Source organism: Ovis canadensis, chromosome 23 (genome assembly GCF_042477335.2).
Source record: "Ovis canadensis isolate MfBH-ARS-UI-01 breed Bighorn chromosome 23, ARS-UI_OviCan_v2, whole genome shotgun sequence".
Lineage (NCBI taxonomy): Eukaryota > Metazoa > Chordata > Mammalia > Artiodactyla > Bovidae > Ovis > Ovis canadensis.
Window position 1 is genome coordinate 74,069,369 of NC_091267.1, and position 23,041 is coordinate 74,092,409.

Here is a 23,041-nt window from a genome sequence, read left to right on the forward strand (position 1 = left end):
AGTGTCAGACTTTATTTTTGGGGCTCCAAAGTCACTGCAGATGGTGACTGCAGCCATGAAATTAAAAGATGCTTACTCCTTGGAAGAAAAGTTACCACTAACCTAGACATCATATTAAAAAGCAGAAACATTACTTGCCAACAATGGTCTGTCTAGTCAAAGCTATGGTTTTTCCAGCAGTCATGTATGGATGTGAGAGTTGGACCATAAAGCTGAGCGCTGAAGAATTGATGCTTTTGAACTGTGGTGTTGGAGAAGACTCTTGAGAGTCTCGTGGACTGCAAGTCAATCCAACCAGTCCATCCTAAAGGAAATCAGTCCTGAATATTCACTGGAAGGGCTGATGCTGAAGTTGAAACTCCAATACTTTGGCCACCTGATGTGAAGAACTGACTCATTGGAAAAGACCCTGATGCTGGGAAAGATTGAGGATAGGGGGAGAAGGGGATGACCAAGGATGAGATGGTTGGATGGCATCACCGACCTAATGGACATGAGTTTGAGTAAATTCTAGGAGTTGGTCATGGACAGGGAGGCTTGGCGTGCTGCAGTCCATGGGGTTGCAAAGAGTTGGACATGACTGAGCAATTGAACTGAGCTGAACTGTACACTTTAAAATGATTAAGGTGGGATTTTTATGTTATATATATATATTACTGTAATTTTTTTCAAAGAAAAATTTAAAATTATCAAGGGCAAGGATAGTAGAAGCTGACAGTTGGGTTTCTGCAAAGCACTGTGACGTGGTGAGGGGCCCTGCAACATCACGGCAGCCTGGGAAGACTGACCTTAGAGGAAGCGGGAAAAAACTGTGCCTGGGAGCACAGAAGACCTGCAGAGGGTCAAAGTGAGCTGACGCCTGAACGGTAGGGGTCTGACACCAGGAAGCCCCGGGGACAATGCGGTCATCACCCTGTGGTGCGGGTGTGCAGTGCCCGTCTCCAGACACACATTCTGCCTCACCGTTCACCCCACGGGATGCACTTGCATAAAAGAGGCAGCCAAGGTCCCTAACGCTTAGGAATGATTCACTTGTGTAAGTGACATCTGGAATATCACCGCTCCAGCAGCAGCAAAGTCCAAGGCTCCTCACTTATTTGCCAACAGTAGTTCTGTATTCAAAGTTCTCCAAATTAAGGTTCCCAAAAGCTATTTGCTAGAAATTTCTTTATCCAAAACCAATGGTTTCTGAAATTCTGATTATTTATCACACTCCAGATATGAGGGCATTGGGCTTTTTTACCTCTCTGCTTTGCCCATATCCCCTCTATCTGCCCCAAATACTCTTCCCCAACCTCTGAGTTTCTCAGTTGAAATTATTCTCTTCCTTCAAGGTTCAGCCCACACGCTGGCCTTGCACAAAGTGTTCTCGGTCACTGAAGCTGGAAGTGAAGCGGCCTCTCCTCTTAACCACACGCTGCCTCGTATTACAGTTATTTTGTCTTACAACCTGACAGTGGGGGCCATCTGTCAGAGCCAGATCCTTCCAGCGCTGGAATATCCGTTATAAGTTATACATTAGAATCTCACACTCAGTACCCGAATTCGCTACAAAACACTCTGATGCAGAGCCATCCGTCTCTAGAGGGGGGGCATCACCAGGTCTGGAAGAGGCAATGCCATTTGTCTTGGGTCCTTGATAACATCTGGGAATGCTTTATGGATGGCTCACTACATAATTTCTTCTCAAGAAAAGATCTGTATATTACATGTATACACATACAAAAAAACGAAACCTAGGTAGGCCATGTTATTGCTAAAGTCTTTCAGAGCTAGTTTCCTCCTCTGTAAGACAGAAATACTGTATTTTCCTCATACCATTGCCATGACAGTAATGAAATAACGTGCAGCTCCGAACACACTGTGAACAGTGAGCGGCATTAAACACTCAGTGGTAAACAGTCTGCCCGCCATGCAGGGACCTGGGATTGATCCCTGGGTCAGGAAGATCCCCCGGAGAAGGGAACGGCAACCCACTCCAGTATTCTTGCCTGGAGAACCCCATGGAAAGAGGAGTCTGGAGGGCTACAGCCCATGGGGGTTGCAAAGAGTCAGACATGACTGAGCTACTAATATACACATTATATCAATTTAATACCTTTCTCAATAATCACTTTCCTCATTTGCTACTTAATTTAATCTGGCTTTCCCCTGGGTTTGGGTATAACTTTTTTTCTATGGCAAAACAACGCAATCCTCTAAATGGTTTCTGGAAAGTTTCAGGGACCCCAGGAGGCAGGAGAGATAAACACGATTGCATTAAATTCCTTAAACCAGCTGTGCTGAACATTTCTAAAGAAAGACACTCCAGAATTTTCCAGGGAAAAATGGTGGCTATCTTTAAATAAGCAACATGCAAGTCTGGGAAAGAGAGAAAGTAGTCTTGGGACAAAGAACACAGACCTTCCAGAGTGGATCGGGGGCCGACACTGCTGCCGAAGGTAGAAAACAGGACACTCAAGTGGGGCTTCTGTCCCTCCCCCCTCTCTCTTTCTCTTCCCTCTCTCTTTCCCTTCCCCTCTCTGTCCCTCCCCTTCCCTTTCCCTTCCCCTCTCTTTCCCTTCCCCTCTCTCTTTCCCTTCCCCTCTCTCTGTTCCTCCCTCCCTTCTTTCCTGCCTCCTCCACAGCCCTCACCTTTTCTCCCTTCTTCTTTTTTTGGATGAACAGTATATTATTAAAGAGGAAGAAAAGAAAGGTAATTTGAGGGGTGTGTGTTGAGGGGAACATTCTGCCAATCAAGTCTTAGATGAAAGACTGGGTGACAGGAAGGAGAAGGGAACAACAGTGTTGAAAGGAACGGGGTCCCCGAGGGACCGCCAGGAGGTGGACGTGAGCAGGAGGCTGGGCCGCATGTAACTGGACAGGCAGGCGCAGAGTCCTTGCTCAGGAAGTACTCGCCGAATAAAAGCAGGGAAGACTGAGTAAGTCGGTAAGTGGGGGAAAGGTCCTGAATTCTGGGATCCAATGCTGAAAAGAAATCTCAAGTGGAATACTGAGTACAACGTAACCAAGGTCGGCAAAGGTGATGCAGCTGAGAAGCCTTCCTGTTCAGGGCCTTGCTTGGGGGTGTCTCACTTCATCACAATGTCCCTGAATTTTCTCTTGACTCTGTGCCCCCAGCAGAAGTCCTTCCAGAGCATACGCAAAGCCTCAGAACTTAAGCGTCACCAGGATACCGCGGCACCGTCTGCAACCCTTTCAGCTCCCCTAGAGAGAGCCTTCTCTATGTAGAAGGTTTTCTCTCAAACATGGACACAAGACTCACCATCTGCTGCCTCTTCTGACATAAACAAGAAGCCTCTGTGCCAGCCGTGCAGTTGGCAGTGTGTGCCCAGGGATGTGGCACCTGTTGGCACCCTGTCTGCCCCGCGACAGCCTCTCCTAGCAGAAAGCTGCCTCCTGCTTCATTCCTTGTGTCTCAGCGTTTTCTCTCCGAGGAAATGAGTCTGCTCTGTACCTTTAACAAAGGCCCCTGGCCCCAAATAGTTCTTTTCTGGCCAAAGACGCCCTAACTCTTGGCTCACTCCCTTCTAATCAGTATCTCTTTCTCCTGTAGATCCTAAATTTATATTATTCAAAAGTTTCCAACAATCACAAATATAGGATTAGACACAAAGCCACTTTTCCAAATAGGCTACCAGAATCACAAAGCAAGGACTTGGGGCAGTTCTCTCCAGGGAGATGCAGTGAAGGACAGTGGGGACACACAGCCCTGAGACCCGAGAGCTGCTCCTGACCTGCTCAGCTCTTGCCAGGCTCCGTGACGCGAGCGAGTCGGAGGCTCTCAGGGTCCTCGGGGTAAAAGGAGGCAGTGAGCACACCCTGCTGTGGAAACAACGTCTACGTCAGAGCGCTGAGATAAAGACCACGTGGACGAACACGCCGGGGGACCCTGTAAACACGGTGGTGGCACTAGCGTCGGCAGAGCTGTGACAGGGAGCCTGTGCCCGGTGTCCTGAGCCTCCCCCCAAGCGTGAGCCTTTTCCGGAGCACAGACGGAGCCCTCTCTGAGCTGCCTGTCTCTGAGCCCACAGCTCGAATACCCAACGGCTGGAGTGATTCTGCTGCAACACGCAGCCTGGTTCTGACTGGTCCAGACGGGTCACTACCCTGCTCTAGGAATGAGCTTGCTCCATTTGGGCCTGCGTGCTGGGCTCCAACTTGGACAGAGGCTTCCCTGGGGGCTCAGGTGGTAAAGAACCCGCCTGCAATGCGGGAGACTTGGGTTCAGTCCCTGGGTCGGGAAGATCCCTTGGAGGAGGAGTGGCTGCCCACACCAGCGTTCTTCCCTGGGAAATCCCGTGGAGAGAGGAGCCTGGTGGCTTAGAGTCCATGGGGTCTCAGAGAATCAGATGTGGCTGAGAGACTAACACTCTCACTTGTTCTTTCAGTCAGATCTTCGGACATTCATGCCTTCCACTAAGATATCATCCCTCACACTGCTCATGTGTGAAATGAAATGGCAACAAAATCTCAAAAGGAGGTTGGGTTTTCCCAGGTGGTTACCGCCCTCCTTCTCCTCCCCTGTCCAAGCAAGCTTGAGAGTGGTGGAGACTCTTCCCTTCGTTTTTATGAGTCATACACGCAGCACTGAAACAGCAAAATAAGCAGAAAGACCCACTGGAAAGCGACAGCCTCGCTCCTGCTCACTCACCTCCCAAGCAACTGCGCTAACCTCCTCCTGTTTTAGGCCTGCTGGTGCTTCACTCCCCCTCTTCACTTTCCTGCACTGGAGAAGGAAGTGGCCACCCACTCCAGCGTTCTTGCCTGGAGAGTCCCAGGGACGGGGGAGCCTGGTGGGCTGCAGTCCATGGGGTCTCGAAGAGTCGGACACGACTGAGCGGCTTCACTTTCACTTTCATGCACTGGAGAAGGGAATGGCAGCCCACTCCAGTGTTCTTGCCTGGAGAATCCCAGGGACGGGGGAGCCTGGTGGGCTGCCGTCTATGGGGTCACACAGAGTCGGACACGGCTGACGCGACTTAGCAGCAGCAGCAGAGAGAGGGACTGATGCTGAAGCTGAAGCTCCAGGACTTTGGCCTCCTCATGCGCAGAGCTGACTCATTGGAAAAGACTCTGATGCCGGGAGGGATTGGGGGCAGGAGGAGAAGGGGATGACAGAGGATGAGATGGCTGGATGGCATCACCGACTCGATGCACGTGAGTGTGAGTGAACTCCGGGAAGTGGTGATGGACAGGGAGGCCAGGTGTGCTGCGATTCATGGGGTCGCAAAGAGTCGGACATGACTGAGCAACTGAATTGAACTGAATTGAGGAGAGAGGGAGGATTTAGTTGACTTCTACCATACCCTACTCATGTCAATTCTAGGCAATTTAGTTCTGTTTTTCCTTATGAATCAACTTTGAGGTATAATTTATATACAAGAAAATCAAACCATTTAAGGTATCCAGTTAAATGGATACTGACACACGATTCACCCATGTATCCGGCAGCACGGTCAAGACACGGAACACTTCCATCACTCCAAAAGTTCCCAAGTACGCATTTAGTCATGCTCATCGTAACTCCCCGGAGAAGGCGATGGCACCCCACTCCAGTACCATTGCCTGGAAAATCCCATGGACGGAGGAGCCTGGTGGGCTGCAGTCCATGGGGTCTCGAAGAGTCGGACACGAGTGAGTGACTTCACTTTCACTTTTCACTTTCATGCATTGGAGAAGGACATGGCAACCCACTCCAGTTTCTTGCCTGGAGAATCCCAGGGACGGGGGAGCCTGGCAGGCTGCCGTCTGTGGGGTCGCACAGAGTCGGACACGACTGACACGACGCAGCAGCAGCAGCAGCTCCGTAATTCCCAGGCCCAGACGACCACCGACCGGCTTTCTCTGACTGTAGGCTAATTCCATCTGTCCTAGAATTTTACATAAATGGAAAAATGCAACGTGTACTTTCAAGGCACCAGGTTTCCTCCACTCATTATAAAATATCTGAAATTCATCCGTATAGTTGAGTTCATCTGTCATTCACTTCTTTTTATGAATAAGAGGCTTTTATTTTATGCATATAGCATAATTTGTTTACCATTCAAGTGCCGATAAACAGCTGGGCGGTTCCTAGATTTTGATTATTAATAAAGAAAGTATTAGCCACTCAGTCATGTCCAACTCTTTGCAACCCCATGAACTATGTGGCCCACCAAGCTTCTCTGTCCATGGGATTCTCCAGGCAATAATACTGGAGTTGGTTGCCATTCCCTTCTCTAGGGGATCTTCCTGACCCAGGGATCAAACTAGGGTCTCCTGCATTGCAGGCAGACTCTTTACCATCTGAGTCACAAAGCTACTATGAAAATTCCCATACAAGCCTTTCTGTGGACCTATTTTTCCCTTCTCTTGGGTAGATGGCTAGGAATAGAACTGCTGTACAATTCAAAATATCAGTCAGAGGGTGGCGTTTACTTAGGTTTTTAAGAAAGTCTTGTTTTCCTCTAAGTCTACCTCCCCAATAGGACAGTTGCCAGTAAGCTGTGGGTGTGTAATAAAAATCGCTAGGTCGTGTTTTGGGACAAGCAGGAGAGGGGCCTGTCTCCACCCTTTGGGCCGGGATGGAAGGGAGCTACAACTGCTTGAGTGGAGGCAGCTTTCCTAGAGTGAGAAGCACCTGCACACGGGGGTCGCCTCTGTCTCTTTACAGCTGTTTCCAGGTTTTCCCCGGGAGTGAAATCCTTTCTGCACGGGGATGGGGGAAGGAGAGGCGTGGGGAGACTGCCGGCTCCATCACTGGACACAGAGATGGTCAGGTCACCCCCAGCCCCCCTCCTCCTTCCTACATGCCCCGTCACTGCCCAGCTGCGTCTGAGCCGTCAGGGTGCCTTGCCTTTGGCAGGACTGTGAGAGATTCTGGGCTGCTGCCGCCTCTCTCGGATTCTCCATCTTCCAGAAATCTGTTGAACCTGCATTTGCTGATGATCGTTTCTCTATTCTCTTTCACTTTGGCTGGGTTTGCTATTTTATTGAAGAGTTGGTAGAGGGGAGAAAAATGATTACCTCTGGCTTGTAGTCCACACCCAGACATCAATGAATTTGATTCAGTGCAGATATCAAGTATTAAATCTTAGCCCTGAACAGTCCCTGGCCAAGCTCATTGATGACTGCTGTTCAGCCCGACGCGTGTCTTCACGTCTTTCCCTACTCGCGCTCTCTGTAGCATCTCGGTGACCCTCTTTCCTGAATGTTCTTTGGATCCCACAGCTCTGCTCTCACCTGGTTCCTCCACCCTTAGGCTCCTCAACAACTCCAGAACGTGCTTCTCATCCCCAGCAATTCGCCTGGTGCCGCCTGATTGAACTGAGACCATGGATATTTAAAAATGCTTTGTGTTTTATGCTTGTTATTACTGATAATAACAGTGAAATGTGTACTTTGAAGAAAAAAAACTGCCATGTAAAGATAAACCTCAAGCTAGTCAGAGAAACCCAGATCTTTAGTTTGTGTGACATAAATTCATGATGCTGTGAAGAAGTTAACGATGGCCGTCTTCACGTGAGAAGTAGGTCCTCTTCATTCTCTGGCACTTCCTGAGGGCCAAAACCAGTATAGGTCCCTCCAACCAAAAAAAAGGGGGGTGGCTGCTGGGGCTGGTGGAGGCGGAGAAGTGAGTTGTTTGCAAGAGGAAACAGTTACGGAGGTGGACGTTAATGACAGCTGGATAACAGCGTGAAGGTACCTGGTGCTACTGGCGTCTACACTTAACAAGCGCTAAGATGGTAAACTTCATGTTACGCACGTGCGTGTTGTCGCTGAGTCGTGTCCGACTCTTTGCGACCCCTTGGGCTGTAGCCCACCAGGCTCCTCCGTCCAACGGATTTCCCAGGCAAGAATACTGGAGTGGGCTGCCATTTCCTTCTCCAATATTATGTATATCTGGCTACAATTAAAAATAATATATAAAGTCTCACAAGTAAAAATGTTACCTTTTGTCAGGATCTTTTCCAAACAAAATTCTGATCTGTATCTAAACTTAAATCATGAAGAGAGTAAGGAGAGTTATGTCAAACACAAAAAACACTCTGAAAGATAAAGAAACAGAACCGCAGAGTGATATCAATAATAGCAGTTTCCACTTATCGGACCTACTTGATGCCAGGCACTGTGCTAAATGCTTTACATGGGTTAATTCATTCAAAATGACTACAAGAGACAGGAAGATTAGATGCGTCAAGCCAGTTGCTGACAGGCTCACAGCTGAAGAGTGGGAGAAACAGATCAACCCCAGGAGGTCTGGTTTAAAGCCCCTGCTCTGACCACTACCTGCCTGGCCAGTCTGGGGTCAGAGGGTGGTGAGGAGGACACATTCAGACTTCCCAAAGCTGCAGGTTTAAGAGACTCATGAGGCCAAACGAACGGCCTACGGCGCACCCTGTATGTGCCGAGCACGCCGGGAGGGAGAGACTCCCAGCGGCTGACTGCGGAGGGAGGCAGACCGTCCCTAGACACCAGGGCGGACACGCCCGAGCGCCTCAGAGGGAGGGACCGAGGGGAGGACCGGAGCTGGGGGCTCGTCCAGGCCACATGGTTCCTGCCTGAATAAGTACTGACTAAAGAAATACAATTCGCCTACAGAAACGTATTCTGTCTCTGACTGCATTTGAAAACAGACTGGCAAAACAATCAACCTCACTTTCTTCCCCTCAAAGAAAAGAAATTTAACAGACTGTGGCCATCCTTGATGTTCAAATCACAGTAAGAAGGAGACTGACTTTGTTCAGATTATACTTCAAGTAACGATGCTACAGGGATCCCGTGTTCAAATGTCCCCACACAGAAGAGTCCAGGAGGCGTATGATGACCACCTGAAACGTAAACTGCAGTAGAAAATTCACACTGCAACCTGAAGAGCTTCACTGTTGTCCAGACAGACTGAGAGACGAGGAGAATGCAGCCCCCAGAATGAGCCCCCTGAGAGCCCAGATTCAAGCAGCTTTCCTCGCACCTGCCTGCTGCCCTGCGTTGCTCTCAGACCCCGCCTGCCTTCACAGGACCCCAGGAGAGTATCTGGGAAGAACTGGAGGGACAGGTCTCACCTCTGCAGGCACTGCTGCCTGCCATGCTTGCCTGCTTCAAAAATCAAGTTACTTCTTGATTGAGGCTGAGATACAAGTTACTTCTTCTTTAACTACAGTCTTAAGAACTCCATACCATATATAGATATTCCATACTATACACAGTGAATGTATACTATACCTTGTTCCAATATCAAGCCAGCTGCCATAATCTTTGATCAAGAAGAAAAAATGCTGTAAAACAAAACCAGATAGGGCCCCATTAAAAACAAAGGCTATACAGAGCCAGGCTAAAAGCGTCGCTTTAGAATTGTGTCTTTCAGGTTTCCCTCAGAACTGCTATCTGACTGGAATCAATAAGAATTCACCTTTTATTGACATTTTTGCTTGGACTAAAATGAGCAATAGCCTAAAAGCCAGAAACAGCATCTCCATTTAATCACATAAACACAAAACTGACATCTGTGAATAACCAGAAAGAAAACCCAGCCAACGGTAATAAAATGACTAAATGATACCAAGGATCGCAGTGAACAGAAGCCATATTGTCTAATCATCAACAGACGTTTCCCAACAAGTTTATCCTGAAGACAAACTCTTTCAGGAGCTTTATAATCTAGTGCTGATTCAGTCAAATGATCGGGCGTGTGTGCTGGGTGTGTGTGTGTGTGAGATGAGTGTTGTCACTGGAAGTACAGGTGAGGACGGGAGCTCAGAGGAAGGGCGCAGACCCCACCTAGGGTGCAAGGGAAGGCTGTCCCAGCAGGAACTCTCCATGTCTAAGCGACAAGTAAGAGGTGAAGGGTGGCCAGTGCTCCACCACGGGGCCCTGCTGGACTCTGGGGAGGCCCAAGGAGGAGCTGGTCTGACAGAGCGGGCAACTGCATGAGCATCGGAGCCCACGGCCAGGCGGAGCCCAGGAAACAAGGACAGGGGTGAGGCTGGGCGCCGGCACGAGCAGCGGCTGGCCCGCACGCGGCTCTCCATGCTAAGCTCAGCAGTCTGATTCTTCACCCAAAGTTAACCAGGGCATTTAAATCCCCTTCTGTTAACATGGCTTTGCCTTCCTGCCACTCTGTGAGTACACCTGAAAGCCCATTCGTCCTGGCGTTATCTGTGGCCCCGCCAGGAAGACCTCCAGGTCAATGCAGCATAAAGATGCTCTCCTCTGAACCAAGTGACTAGGGCTCCGATCGGGCAGCTGTCCTAACAGCCTCGCCACCTCCAGCACAGGAAGGTGACTAGTGAGGAGGGACTCTTCTCTCAAGAAAGGGCCGGCCTTGGCCATCAGCTACCACGGGCGTTAGCAGGTCCTGCCTGACAGGAGCCTTTGCCTCGGGGACCTCAGCCACCGGACCGTCTGATCCTGTCAAACATGTTCAGGGCTCTGGGTCGTGTGTTATCAGTTCCACCTCCTAAAGGGCTGGAGATTAGAGACAGCCGTGGGAAGGCGACTGAGCCCCAGCAAAAAGTCGCCGTCGCGGCTCTGCCGAGCGCTGTTGCTGTCGACGCGGGCTGTCGACGTGGGGGAGCCAGTGCTCCACCACCGGGCTGTCGACGCGGGGGAGCCCGGCTGTCCGTGCTCCCCGGGGCGGGCGGCCAGTGCTCCAGCACGGGGCCCTGTCGGACTCTGCCCTCAGCACACCTTCCCTGCGCTCATCCACAGCTGCTCCTTCCTCTCTAACGGCCTTCCCTGCTGGCTCAGACAGTAAAGAATCTGCCTGCAGCGCAGAAGACCCAGGTTCTAGCCCCGGGTCGGGAAGATCCCCTGGAGAAGGGAATGACTACCCACTCCAGTACTCTTGCCTGAAGAATTCCCATGGACAGAGAAGCCTGGTGGGCCACAGTCCATGGGGTTGCAAAAAGTCAGACACGACTGAGCGACTACCGCTTCTCCCTGTAACAAGTCACACTTGTGAATACTAAGTCTTCAGTGAATGCTCTGAGTCCATTCAGTGAATGATCAAACCTGAGGGTAGTGAGGGGACCCTCCTGATTGTAAACAGGGTCTCTCTGTCCACACACTACATATAAGAGGCCCAGCTACCTGTCCCTCTCTAGAACCCATTATTGGAGCTGTGGTCTTGATAACATTATCCTATTTCCTTTTTCCTGTTTCCCTTCCTTCTCCCCACTCTTTTTTCCTTTCTTTTTCAATCTGACTAAAACGTTAAAAATCAACATTTCAAGTAGGGAAATGATGTGTCACCTGAATCTAAAGATAGCTCTTTATGTTATCTTCCTATGGAAGTTAATACAATGCACCATAGAAGACTATGTATAAAATACAGGTTCTAATAAATCAAGTTAGAGGATTTTTGACACCCTAAGAAGAGCATTTTTACTGCATTGAAAGTCAAAATAAAAAAAGAAGAAAGTAATCTATGTGTAGCTTATGCCAGCACTTATAATTCAGTATCTAAAGAGTTCATATACAGAAATGCACTCATATTTCATTTGATTAACTTGTTGTTTAGCTTCTCAATCTTATTTATATTGAATATCCAGTAATCTCTTACCAAAGCCATGATGTCTGATATGTTGATAACCATGAGGAAAAGGCTGGAAAAATAAAAAAATAGACATGTAACACAGCGGGCACATTCTAAAAGCATATTAAAATCAAAATCAGAATAATCAAACGACCCAACGTTCCGGTCTTAGCATTTCTGCTTCTGAAAATACACTTGACAAAAGCTCTTGGTTCACATTACCATGGACTCCTGTCCCACAGTGATGGGCTGGACTTCAAAAATGTTACTTAACATTTTGAATATTTATTTTAAGTATATGAAAGGGACACGAATTATGCTTTTTTAATTAAGCTTTTTATTTTAGATTATTACAGATATACATGTAACTGAAGAAATGATATAGAGGAAGCCCATGTACCCTCTTCTTCTCCAACACTCTTGAGAGTCCCTTGGACTGCAAGGAGATCCAACCAGTCCATCCTAAAGGAGATCAGTCCTGAATATTCATTGCAAGGACTGATGCTGAAGCTGAAATCCCAGTACTTTGGCCACCTGATAGGAATGGCTGACTCATTTGAAAAGGCCCTGCTGCTGAGAAAGATTGAGGGTGGGAGTAGAAGGGGACGACAGAGGATGAGATGGCTGGCTGGCATCACCGCCTCCATGGACATGGGGTGGGTGGACTCCGGGAGTTGGTGATGGACAGGGAGGCCTGGCGTGCTGCGGTTCATGGGGCTGCAAAGTCGGACACGACTGAGCGACTGAACTGAACTGAGCTGATGCACTCTCTGCCTGGTTTCCCTACTGGTGAGTCCTTCAAAGCTCCAGGACAGCTTCACAACCCGGACACTGCCACCGATGCTGGCAACACACACAGTCTTTCCATCGTTACAAGGAGCCCTTATGATCCCTGCGTTACAGAGTTTACTCTGGGCGGTTTTAGCTTTTTACAGTGTTATCTGGTGTTCTTTCTAGCAAGTTTAATTTTTCCTGGGCCACCTTTTTTTAGTGCTCGAGGGAATGGGAAGGTTGAAGACCTTAAGTCAGCCTTGTGTCTAAAAGAAATGTTACAATGTGCAAGTAGTAGCCATTTCCAATTTTATCTTATGCTAGTAACTTCTACCACTAATTTAGCAGATAAGTTTTCAGTTTCTGTGGCATGCCAGTCACGGCGCTTACTGCTGGTTATACATCAGGTGACCAGAGCTTACCATCTAACTCAGGGAGACAATACATAGAATGTTTGCAATAACAATACAAGGTCCGGTGGTGGTAGCTGTTAGGAAGAAACGTAGACTGACCGGGCGAATATCTGTGAGGAGAAGACATTTAAGCGGAGACCCGGACAAGCGGAGCGGACCATGAAACCAAAGCAGCGGGAGCACAGCAGGCAGAACCGGGCGTCGACCTACAAAGGGCGTGCCGCGGCACCGGGCGTGGGCCCACAGAGGGCGTGCAGAGGAACCGGGCGTGGACCTACAGAGGGCGTGCCGCAGCACCGGGCGTGGACCTACAGAGGGCGTGCCGTGGCACCGGGCTTGGGCCTACAGAGGGCGTGCCGCGGCACCGGGCGTGGGCCTACAAAGGGCCTGCCGCGGCACCGGGCGTGGGCCTACAAAGGGCCTGCCGCGGCACCGGGCGTGGGCCTACAAAGGGCGTGAGGAGGAACCGTGCGTGGTGCCGGAGGAAGAGTGAGCGCACTGCTGGAAGCAGAGTGCGCGCAGGGGGTTGCAGGAAACAAGGACGAGAGGTGCAGGGCGGACCACAGGGTCCCCTGGGCCACAGTCAGGGCTGCAGAACTGGTCCTCGCTGGGACAAGAAGCCCCTGGAAGATCTAAAGGCTGCACTGTTGCGTAGATAACAATTCTCGGAGAACAGGAGTCAGCTAAGCGAGGTCAGCTAAGGGACCACTGAAGACGAATGATAACAGTGGGCTCTGGCGGTGATTGAAACGTGGACAGGACGATGACACCGGTGACATTAGGCAAGTGGAAACAGCAGTGAGGGACGGGCGGACTAGAGCTTCTGCAACGGGTTAGACAAAAAAACGGACGGGGAGCAGCTAGAGGTCACCAGGAGGAAAGGGACTTGCTGAGTTCAATGGATGCAAATTAAGTCTGAGTGGGTCAGTATAATATTACAGGGAGATGTCAGTGACTTATAAAGGTCTAAGGTCAAAAGAGAAGACACTTATAAGGTCGCACTTTGCCTTCTTTGCCTCAGTTCTCTCCCTCTGTATTTGCTTGTATTAAATACTTAAACCCTAAACCTGTGTGTTTAGTTTTCCACTGTAATAAACAGATTTAAGGGACTAGATCTGATAGACAGACTGCCTAAAGAATTATGGACGGAGGTTCATGACATTGTACAGGAAACGGAGCAAGACCGTCTACCAAAAAAAAAGACAAGTAAAAAAGCAAAATGGCTGTCTGGGGAAGCCTTACAAATAGCCGTGAAAAGAAGAGAAGCGAAAAGCAAAGAAGAAAAGGAAAGATATAAGCATCTGAATGCAGAGTTCTAAAGAATAGCAAGAAGAGATAAGAAAGCCTTCCTCAGTGATAAATGCAAATAAATAGAGGAAAACAATAGAATGGGAAAGACTAGAGATCTCTTCATGAAAATTAGAGATACCAAGGGAACATTTCATGCAAAGATGGGCTCAATAAAGGATAGAAATGGTATGGACCTAACAGAAGCAGAAGATATTAAGAAGAGGTGGCAAGAATACACGGAAGAACTGTACAAAAAAGATCTTCACGACCCAGATGATCATGATGGTGTGATTACTCACCTAGAGCCAGACATCCTGGAATGTGAAGTCAAGTGGGCCTTCGAAAGAATCACTATGAACAAAGCTAGTGGAGGTGATGGAATTCCAGCTGAGCTATTTCAAATCCTGAAAGATGATGCTATGAAAGTGCTGCACTCAAAATGTCAGCAAATTTGGAAAACTCAGCAGTGGCCACAGGATTGGAAAGGTCAGTTTTCATTCCAATCCCAAAGAAAGGCAATGCCAAAGAATGCTCAAACCACCGCACAATTGCACTTATCTCACACGCTAGTAGAGTAACGCACACAATTCTCCAAGCCAGGTTTCAGCAATATGTGAACCGTGAACTTCCTGATGTTCAAGCTGGCTTTAGAAAAGGCAGAGGAACCAGAGATCAAATTGCCAACATCCTCTGGATCAAGGAAAAAGCAAGAGAGTTCCAGAAAAACATTTACTTCTGCTTTATTGACTATGCCAAAGCCTCTGACTCTGTGGATCACAATAAACTATGGAAAATTCTGAAAGAGATGGGAATACCAGACCACCTGACCTGCCTCTTGAGAAACCTGTATGCAGGTCAGGAAGCAACAGTTAGAACTGGACATGGAACAACATGGTTCCAAATAGGAAAAGGAGTACGTCAAGGCTGTATATTGTCACCCTGCTTATTTAACTTATATGCAGAGTACATCATGAGAAATGCAAGCTGGAATCAAGATTGCCAGGAGAAATATCAATAACCTCAGATATGCAGATGACACCACCCTTATGGCAGAAAGGGAAGAAGAACTAAAGAGCCTCTTGATGAAAGTGAAAGAGGAGCGTGAAAAAGTTGGCTTAAAACTCAACATTCAGAAAACTAAGATCATGGCATCCGGTCCCATCACTTCATGGGAAATAGATGGGGAAACAGTGGAAACAGTGTCAGACTTTATTTTTTGGGCTCCAAAATCACTGCAGATGGTGATTGCAGCCATGAAATTAAGATGCTTACTCCTTGGATTGAAAGTTTTGACCAACCTACCAAGCATATTCAAAAGTAGAGACGTTACTTTGTCAACAAAGGTCCATCTAGTCAAGGCTATGGTTTTTCCAATAGTCATGTATGCATGTGAGAGTTGGACTATAAAGAAAGCTGAGCACTGAAAAATTGATGCTTTTGAACTGTGGTGTTGGAGAAGACTCTTGAGAGTCCCTTGGACTGCAAGGAGATCCACTAGTCCATCCTAAAGGAGATCAATCCTGGGTGTTCATTGGAAGGACTGATGCTAAAGCTGAAACTCCAGTACTTTGTCACCTGATTCGAAGAGCTGACTCATTTGAAAAGACCCTGATGCTGGGAAAGATTGAAGGAGGGAGGAGAAAGGGATGACAGAGGATGAGATGGTTGGATGGCATCACTGACTCAACAGACATGAGTCTGGGTAAATTCCAGGAGTTGGTGATGGACAGGGAGGCCTGGCGTGCTGTAGTTCATGGGGTTGCAAAGAGTCAGACACGACTGAGTGACTGAACTGAACTGAGTCTCAAGTTAAAATTACTACACACACACACGCACACACACATTTTGATGAGTCTTCTATTTCTTCTCCCACATGTGCCGAGCACTTCTTGAAAGAAAGTGAAAGTGAAGTCACTCAGTTGTGTCTCTTTTCAACCCCATGGACTGTAGCCTACCAGACTCCTCCGTCCACGGGATTTTCTAGGCAAGAATACTGGAGTGGTTGCCATTTCCTTCTCCACAAGCTCTTCTTATTTAGACTTTAATTAAGTCCTTCTTAAAAAATTGCGTTCACTAACAGAGATGCAGGAAAGCACATGTCTGTCACTTTACTAGTTTTTTTTTTTTTTAACTGCATATAAGTCACTATTTTCTATGTGGTATTGACAAGGTATAAGTGCTTTTAATGTTAAATTCAAGTAAAAATCCTGCAAAAATATACTAAATTAGACTAGAAATAAGATTTCTACTATTTTTAAGCCATGGAAGAAAACCTTTTAAAAAAAATTATTATGGCATACACATAATAATATGCTATACTCAGTTCTAGCCTAAATTATCAAGAACATGCAAATTTATTCTAATATTCATTATTTCTTTCAGTATTGAATATTCCAGTTTGATTAAAGAATAATAAAACTGCTAGGAAACTACATATTTATCTCAAGTGTCTTTCAGAAAGGCTGATCAGTCCTGTGCAGATGAAACAATTTGATTGTTTCAAAAGAGCAAACAGTTGGGTTGACAGCTTCTCTTCTAGTCTTTGATTACTTAACACATTGACTATTCCACAAATTCCTAGAAACTCAGAAACAATACTTCCTATTCCATTTGTCAAAAGTGTAGTAATCAAGACTGAGAAACCACATAAATTAGGGACATCTAGAAGCTAATTTCAACCCATATAAAATGACATAATGTGATAACACAGGCATCTAATACACATTTATGAGAGAACCCAAAGGAAAACAGGGGGGTCATCTGGAGTCGTAGGCACAGCTCTATCTACAGTGAGCAAGTCACTAACCACAAGAATTCGACATTTACATTTTACAGTTTTCTAGACAAGGTTACTCTCTAGCTGGGACAGCTTTCTAGTAATATTTTATAGTTGAAAAAGCATATTTTTATGTTATAGGCTCTAATCAACTATTTCCTCTAATGACTACAAAATTCTGGCTAAAAGGGCAGAACATTTTTTCCCTCATTTTTATAATAAACAATCTATGTTACAGTATCTTAATAGCAATCACAGAAAATACCATCAAATGTTTGCTTTCGTTTCCTAAAAATGAACAAATCCAAAGCATTCACCTTACCTTTTCGAAGATAACTGAGTAGTTAACTGAACAGCTTCAAAAGCACACATCACAAGAACAAAGGGGATTAAAATCTGTTTGAAAGAAAAACAGATGATGCCGTGGGTGCCTGCAGCATTTGAAGAAATATTTCAATTTCTCAAAATTTATCTGTATTAGTGGAAAGCAAATGCTGAAATAAAGTCGTGATACCAGTGACACACAGAATAGTGACCAGATGGATTCAGGAGTCCACATCAACAGCGCCGGCAGTGAGAAGAGAGTGACACATACTTCAGATGGAGCCTACTCCCAAGTTTCGTTCTCCTGAACTCGTTGTAATAATTAATGACCATGTTCAAGTGATCCCAAGAGGGTGTGAAAGGCACACAAGGCCCAAATCAAATTAATTATGAAGCCTGAAGACCTGACTCACAGATCCTTGAACTCATCTGGTTATTTGTCACTACAACTCTGTTAACATGATTTAGCTGCCTAACCGTTGCTTTCTGTGGTTTTATTTCAATACTAATTTATTCCTGATTACAAAATTCATACTCTGTAAGAAAAAAATGGAGAAAGGTATAATAAAATTTTATTTGTTGAAAAAAATCTATAAGCCAGAAATAACACCATTAATATTTTGAGATACTGTTTTCCAATGACCAGTTAAAAACACACACACACGGTGCTTAAACAGAGGAGGCAGAAGATATGGAAAAGAGATGATGTTCACGACTACACAAGACTCCTGTCCAAGTGAAGGCTGCATGAGTGAGGCAGAGCTCCAAGAGGACTTTCACCTACAGGGACAGCAGTCAAGAAAAATGACCAACTACATTTCGTCAGTGAAGCTTACTGGATTAAGCTGGAGATTACAGATCGAGCATTTAATGTAAACTTTAGTTTTCCTTTCTTTTTTTCTTGTTTTTAATTAAAGGCTCATGATCTTTAACATACTGAGAAAAGAACTACCACCATCAAGAAAAATGTACATAAAGACTAAAGAAACTATCAATACACATTTCAAAATAACAGAGAATGTGATGTGAGAAAACGAACATCTTTTTAACATTTCTTAAACTCACTTTTGCATTTGTGCAGTAACAAAACAGGATGTTGATCCTATTAAGACATACATACCTCCAACAATTATTACTTATGAGATCTGAATAAGAAGAAATCAGATGTTAGGCAGATATTAGTTCTTGTATTTAAACAAGTCCATACTAAGTACACAGAACGTGCCAGGCACTACGGTAGAGGGAATGAGACAAGCTTAGTGACCCTAGAGAGAAAGGGGAAGAAAGTGAATCACACTCCACTGGTGAGTCCGAACCCCTGGAAAGCTGATAATTTGTCATTATCTTAGAATCCTCAAGACCCAGCTGGTGCTGATAAGCCTTCAATGTCATATTTATTGAATGAATAAATCAATTCTAGGAACAAGGATTATGAGAAAAGATGGTAACGTGTTGGCAGTCTCGTGGGTGGGGAACACGGCTGTGGAGAGCCTTTGATCTTGAGGAGCAAGGCAGTTTTGATCCACCCTTCACTTCCCAGGCTTTAATCACCTTTGACAGGACTTCCTGGGACTAACAGAGATTCTCTACTTTTTTGAAGTTAAATGGGCTTAAGACTAAACCAAGAAGATTAACTCTATTTTGGAGCAAAGGCTAAAGCGTCCCCCACTCCCATTCAGCAGTGTCTGAGAAGGCATCTACTTTCCAGCCACTTAACTCTGCCACTTCACAATCTTCATGTCACATGTCACATGATTTCATGGGACAATGAGTTCATAGCCTTAACTAATCAGTATCTTAAGAAGAGAAGAAAACCAACCTTCCACATTATCAGGGCTCCCATCTTGAAAGGACTGAACACGGTCAGGAAGCAGTAGACGGAGGAAGGGTCAAAGCTGAGGGATCAACAAGAAAAGGGACTTTAGAATTCACATTATTGCAACTTGAATGTTCTTCTGAAAAGGATGTTTAAGCTAATTTTCTGAAAGCTACTCTTACTATAACACAAGTCTACAGTGTATCAAGAATTATCATGGGGGCTTTTCTGGTGGCTCAGTGGCGAGGAATCCACCTGCCAATGCAGGAGACACAGGCTTGATCCCTGGTCTGAAAGATCCCACCGGTGCGGAGCAACTGCGTGCGCGGTGGAGCCTGGGAGCAGCACTGCGCCCACGAGCCGCACCTCCCAGAGAGGAGCCCCCACTCTTCGCAACCTGAGAAAGCCCGCATGCAGCGACAGAGACGCAGCGCAGCCCAAAATAGAGAGAGTGAATATTGTCGTAAAAGAATGATCACAAAGTCAGTAAAATGAATGAGATAGACTCGTTTGTGCCAATATGCACCAATTTCCAAAGCACATCCTTCAGGATAAAAAGCAAGAACAAAATCCCTAATTTGTGTATTTTCTGGTTTTATATATATATAGATATACAGTTTTTATTTAAAATTACCTGTTAACAGAAGCTATATTTCCAGTTCCAAAAAAGGCTGTCACTAAGAAGAAAACCTAAATAGAGTTAAAGGAAATGCCAAACAAGTCAGAATCCATAAAAGTTCCTTTTCATTTAGAGAAGATATATACATTCTACCATGAGGGTAATTTGCTTTCTCTACTTGTACATTTGGTGGTAAATTGCTGAAAATGAGTGTTCCACCATATTTCGTCATGAATGCATTTGGAGAGAACCAGGCTGAACAAGCAACGTACGAAGGACAGCAAGGCCTGAGAGTCACTCTCACTTGTCACCGTCACCTCGGGAAGGTTGCTGTTTCCTCCCCGCTCACAAAAGCACTGGATTGGGGTTATCTGAAAGTGAAAGTGAACTCGCTCAGTCGTGTCCGACTCTTTGCGACCCCGTGGACTGTAGCCCACCAGGCTCCTCCATCCATGGGATTCTCCAGGCAAGAGTACTGGAGTGGGGTGCCATTGCCTTCTCCAGGGGATCTTCCTGACCCAGGGATCGAACCCGGGCCTCCCACGTTCCAGGCAGACGCTTTACCCTCTGAGCCACCAGGGAAGCCCCAGTGTTATCTGAGGCTGGCAGCTAAAGCCTAAAGAAAGAAGTGGCAGGCGTGCCCGGCTGAAACAGTCCCAGTTCACACGTGCTCGCTGGGCCCACTACGCACGAAATGTGCCAGGTTCTTCGGGAGGCTCAGGAAGAAGTAAGATGCCATGTTTTAAAAGAATTCAATTAGAAGATGATAAAGTGTTAAACATCTTTTTGATGTGTCTTCAACTTATATTTGTAATAGTGCAGTAATAAAAAGTAGATATTAGTTTTATCAGTGTCTAACAACTTACTGCTAGTAAAGCATTTAAAATAGTGAAAGTGCTCGATAAATGTTAGTTACTTTATTATTATAGACACATACACAAAAGTGGTATAGAAACAGTGAAGAGGAAGTATGAATCACGACAAATTTCACTGAAGAAGTGGTATTTGAGCTGGTGACTTGAGCCTTAAACTTATTCATGGTTCAATGCATTCAACCAATTAACTAACCAACCAGTATTTATCACCTAGTATGTCAGAGGCAGAGCCAGGCCCTAAGAATATAATTATAAATAAAACAGTATAAAGTGCTCATATGGTAACTAAAATGTTGATGATAGGTCGAAGTAGGTAAGATTCATTAAAGGTAAACAATGGGAAAATAAGGACATTAATGAAGGGTACAGAGAGATGAAGCAAGAAATACAGATTGGTGGCCTATTAATAAAAAGCCTTGAGCTTTATCTTGTGGAGACGTTGAAGAGTTAGCAAGCATTTTCAGTGAGTGATACAAACAAGAAATATCACCAACAGTGAGATATTTGATCAGGGAGACTAATAATTAGAGGCAGGAAATTCAGTTCTGAAGCTCTTTTAATAGTGCATATGTTGGGGACCAGGAAAGTCTGAACTGGTGTGGTCAGAGAGGAAATGGAGGAGAGAAACCGTGGGAGCTCAGTCGGGGGCTAGTTAAATATGGCAACAAGTTTGACGGCCTGGGAGGCTGGGAGCGCAGCAGCGACATTAACGAGATGAGGTCAGGCAGAGACTGACTTGGAGAAGGGTGGGCAGTTGTCAGTCAGTGTGGACGTGGATTTGGTGACGCCCAGCAGGATGTGGTGGAGCTGGTGGTAAAGAACCGCCTGCCAGTGCCGGAGACATAAGAGACGTGGGTTCGATTCCTGGGGCAGTAAGACAGCATGGCAACCCAGTCCAGTGTTCCTGCCTGGAGGATGCCCTGGACAGAGGAGCCTGGTGGGCTACAGACCACGCGGTCGCTAGGAGCGGGACATGACTGAAGCGACTTGGCAGGCACGCAGGCGGCGGGCACGGCAGTCACGTGACTCTAGAGGTCGGGGCTGGAGAGGTAGGTCTCAGAGGTGCCTGTACAGAGGCATCAGCCAGAGCTGTAGGAGAGGGTGACGCCACCCAGGCACGTTTAGAGGAGAAGGTTAATGGCAGAGCTCAGAGGAAAAGCATGCATCGTTCAGGAGCAAAGGAAGAGTGAGTTTTCGTGAAGAAGAGCAGAGGTGGTGTAGAATCCGAGAAGAGAGCCTGGATCGTGTTCCAGAGGACAAAGGAAAGTGAAGAAACCAGTTGAGGTGAGCACTGTGAGAGCGGTCCAGTGGAACCGGACCGCGAGGCTGTGCGGCGCCCTCTCCGGTCTGCAGGCCACACACACGAGGCTGTGCAGGCCAGGAGAGGACGCCAGCACAGCAAGGACAAGCGTTCAAAGGCACCCATCTAGGCTGAGGAGATGGCACACAAACGGGGAGGAAACGGTAGCAGCAGGGAGCTAGGCTGTAAACACAAGGGACAGATGAAGGATAACTGAGGAGGAGGCAGGGCTCAGGGGAAGAAGCATCTTATTAGCACAGGCTGAGTGGTAGGTGTCGGCAAAGACAGAAAGCCAAATTGAGAGTGAAGGCAAGAGGCAGAGGAGAGAGGAGCAGCACTGACCTCCTGGGCCTCGATGGTCCAGACTCCACTATGTCCATTCAAAGGAGATACCTCCCGATGGACACCTTGAAGCCGACGAGCTCGCCTTTCCAAAGCCAGACGGTATCCCGTTACATCATCTTTCAAACTTCTAATGCTAACAGCTGTCACACAAGGTGATCCAGCAACCTCGTGAGACATGTTATCTGAGCACCGTATAAAGTACACATAAAAACACACAAACCTAACACATTGGTCTGTTGTATCATTCTTTATGCTTTTCTACAGTTTCGTAAGTGTTTTGAAGTGCAATCTGTATCAGAAAACCATGTTTGGGAGGGCGGTGAAACAGCCTCCAAGGCTGAGTCCACTACCAAGCGACGGGTGGAAACCGTACCCCCGCTCCCCAGTACCTCTCTTGTTCCATCAAACGGGAGGCTGCAGCGCCTTAAGACAGAACCCCACAGAAAGGATACAAGGAAAAAGGCCCTGCGGATGTCATCCAGGTAGAGGTCTCGACACTGGGTCACGTCAGTGTTACAGGCAAACTGGATGGTGGAGACCTGTGGGATGAGAAGAGAGAGAACGCACAATCGCAGGCGGCTTCCCTCCACCCGCCAGGGCAAGCTCACCGCCTCAGTTCCAGCAGCCAGGAAGACAGCTTGCACTGACACACAGACAATAAGAAACGTTTTCCTACAGCTGAATTTCACTCAGTAAAATCTGCCAAGGTAAAACACACTGTTAAAGGGAGACTTTCCCTATCTCCCACTTCCCATGTAATTTCCTACTAAGTTCGGAAGATGCTTTAATCCTCTTCTTTAGAAAAAGACGTATCTTTAAGTTAAAATATAGAATTTAAAACATAACACAATGAGCCTCATGTTTAATTTAATAATATTTAGTTATTAAACATTGAATATTTAATACTAAAGACAGTCTGATCATTTACTTGAATCTAATCAAAATTACTTTTTATGTATTGTTTTAATATTCCAGGCTGAAAGTTTAAAACCAGTAA

The 23,041-nt window shown here is 46.5% G+C and overlaps 1 protein-coding gene across 8 annotated transcripts in view; it reads right to left on the reverse strand.

The window, feature by feature from the left end:
• PIGN (phosphatidylinositol glycan anchor biosynthesis class N) overlaps window positions 1-23,041 on the reverse strand; it is a 103,060-nt gene that overhangs the window by 14,064 nt on the left and 65,955 nt on the right. For 7 of the 8 annotated variants that reach the window (XM_069569118.1, XM_069569116.1, XM_069569122.1 and 4 more), the window contains 6 exons: window positions 22,497-22,583; window positions 19,540-19,595; window positions 18,909-18,984; window positions 17,088-17,161; window positions 11,543-11,585; window positions 9,205-9,257 (listed from right to left, as the gene is read on the reverse strand). In XM_069569118.1, coding sequence (XP_069425219.1) covers window positions 9,205-9,257; window positions 11,543-11,585; window positions 17,088-17,161; window positions 18,909-18,984; window positions 19,540-19,595; window positions 22,497-22,583 — 389 coding nt within the window. Of the gene's footprint in view, window positions 1-9,204; window positions 9,258-11,542; window positions 11,586-17,087; window positions 17,162-18,908; window positions 18,985-19,539; window positions 19,596-19,796; window positions 19,896-22,041; window positions 22,584-23,041 lie in introns of those variants that run through there. The other variant, XR_011252439.1, reaches the window with a different exon arrangement.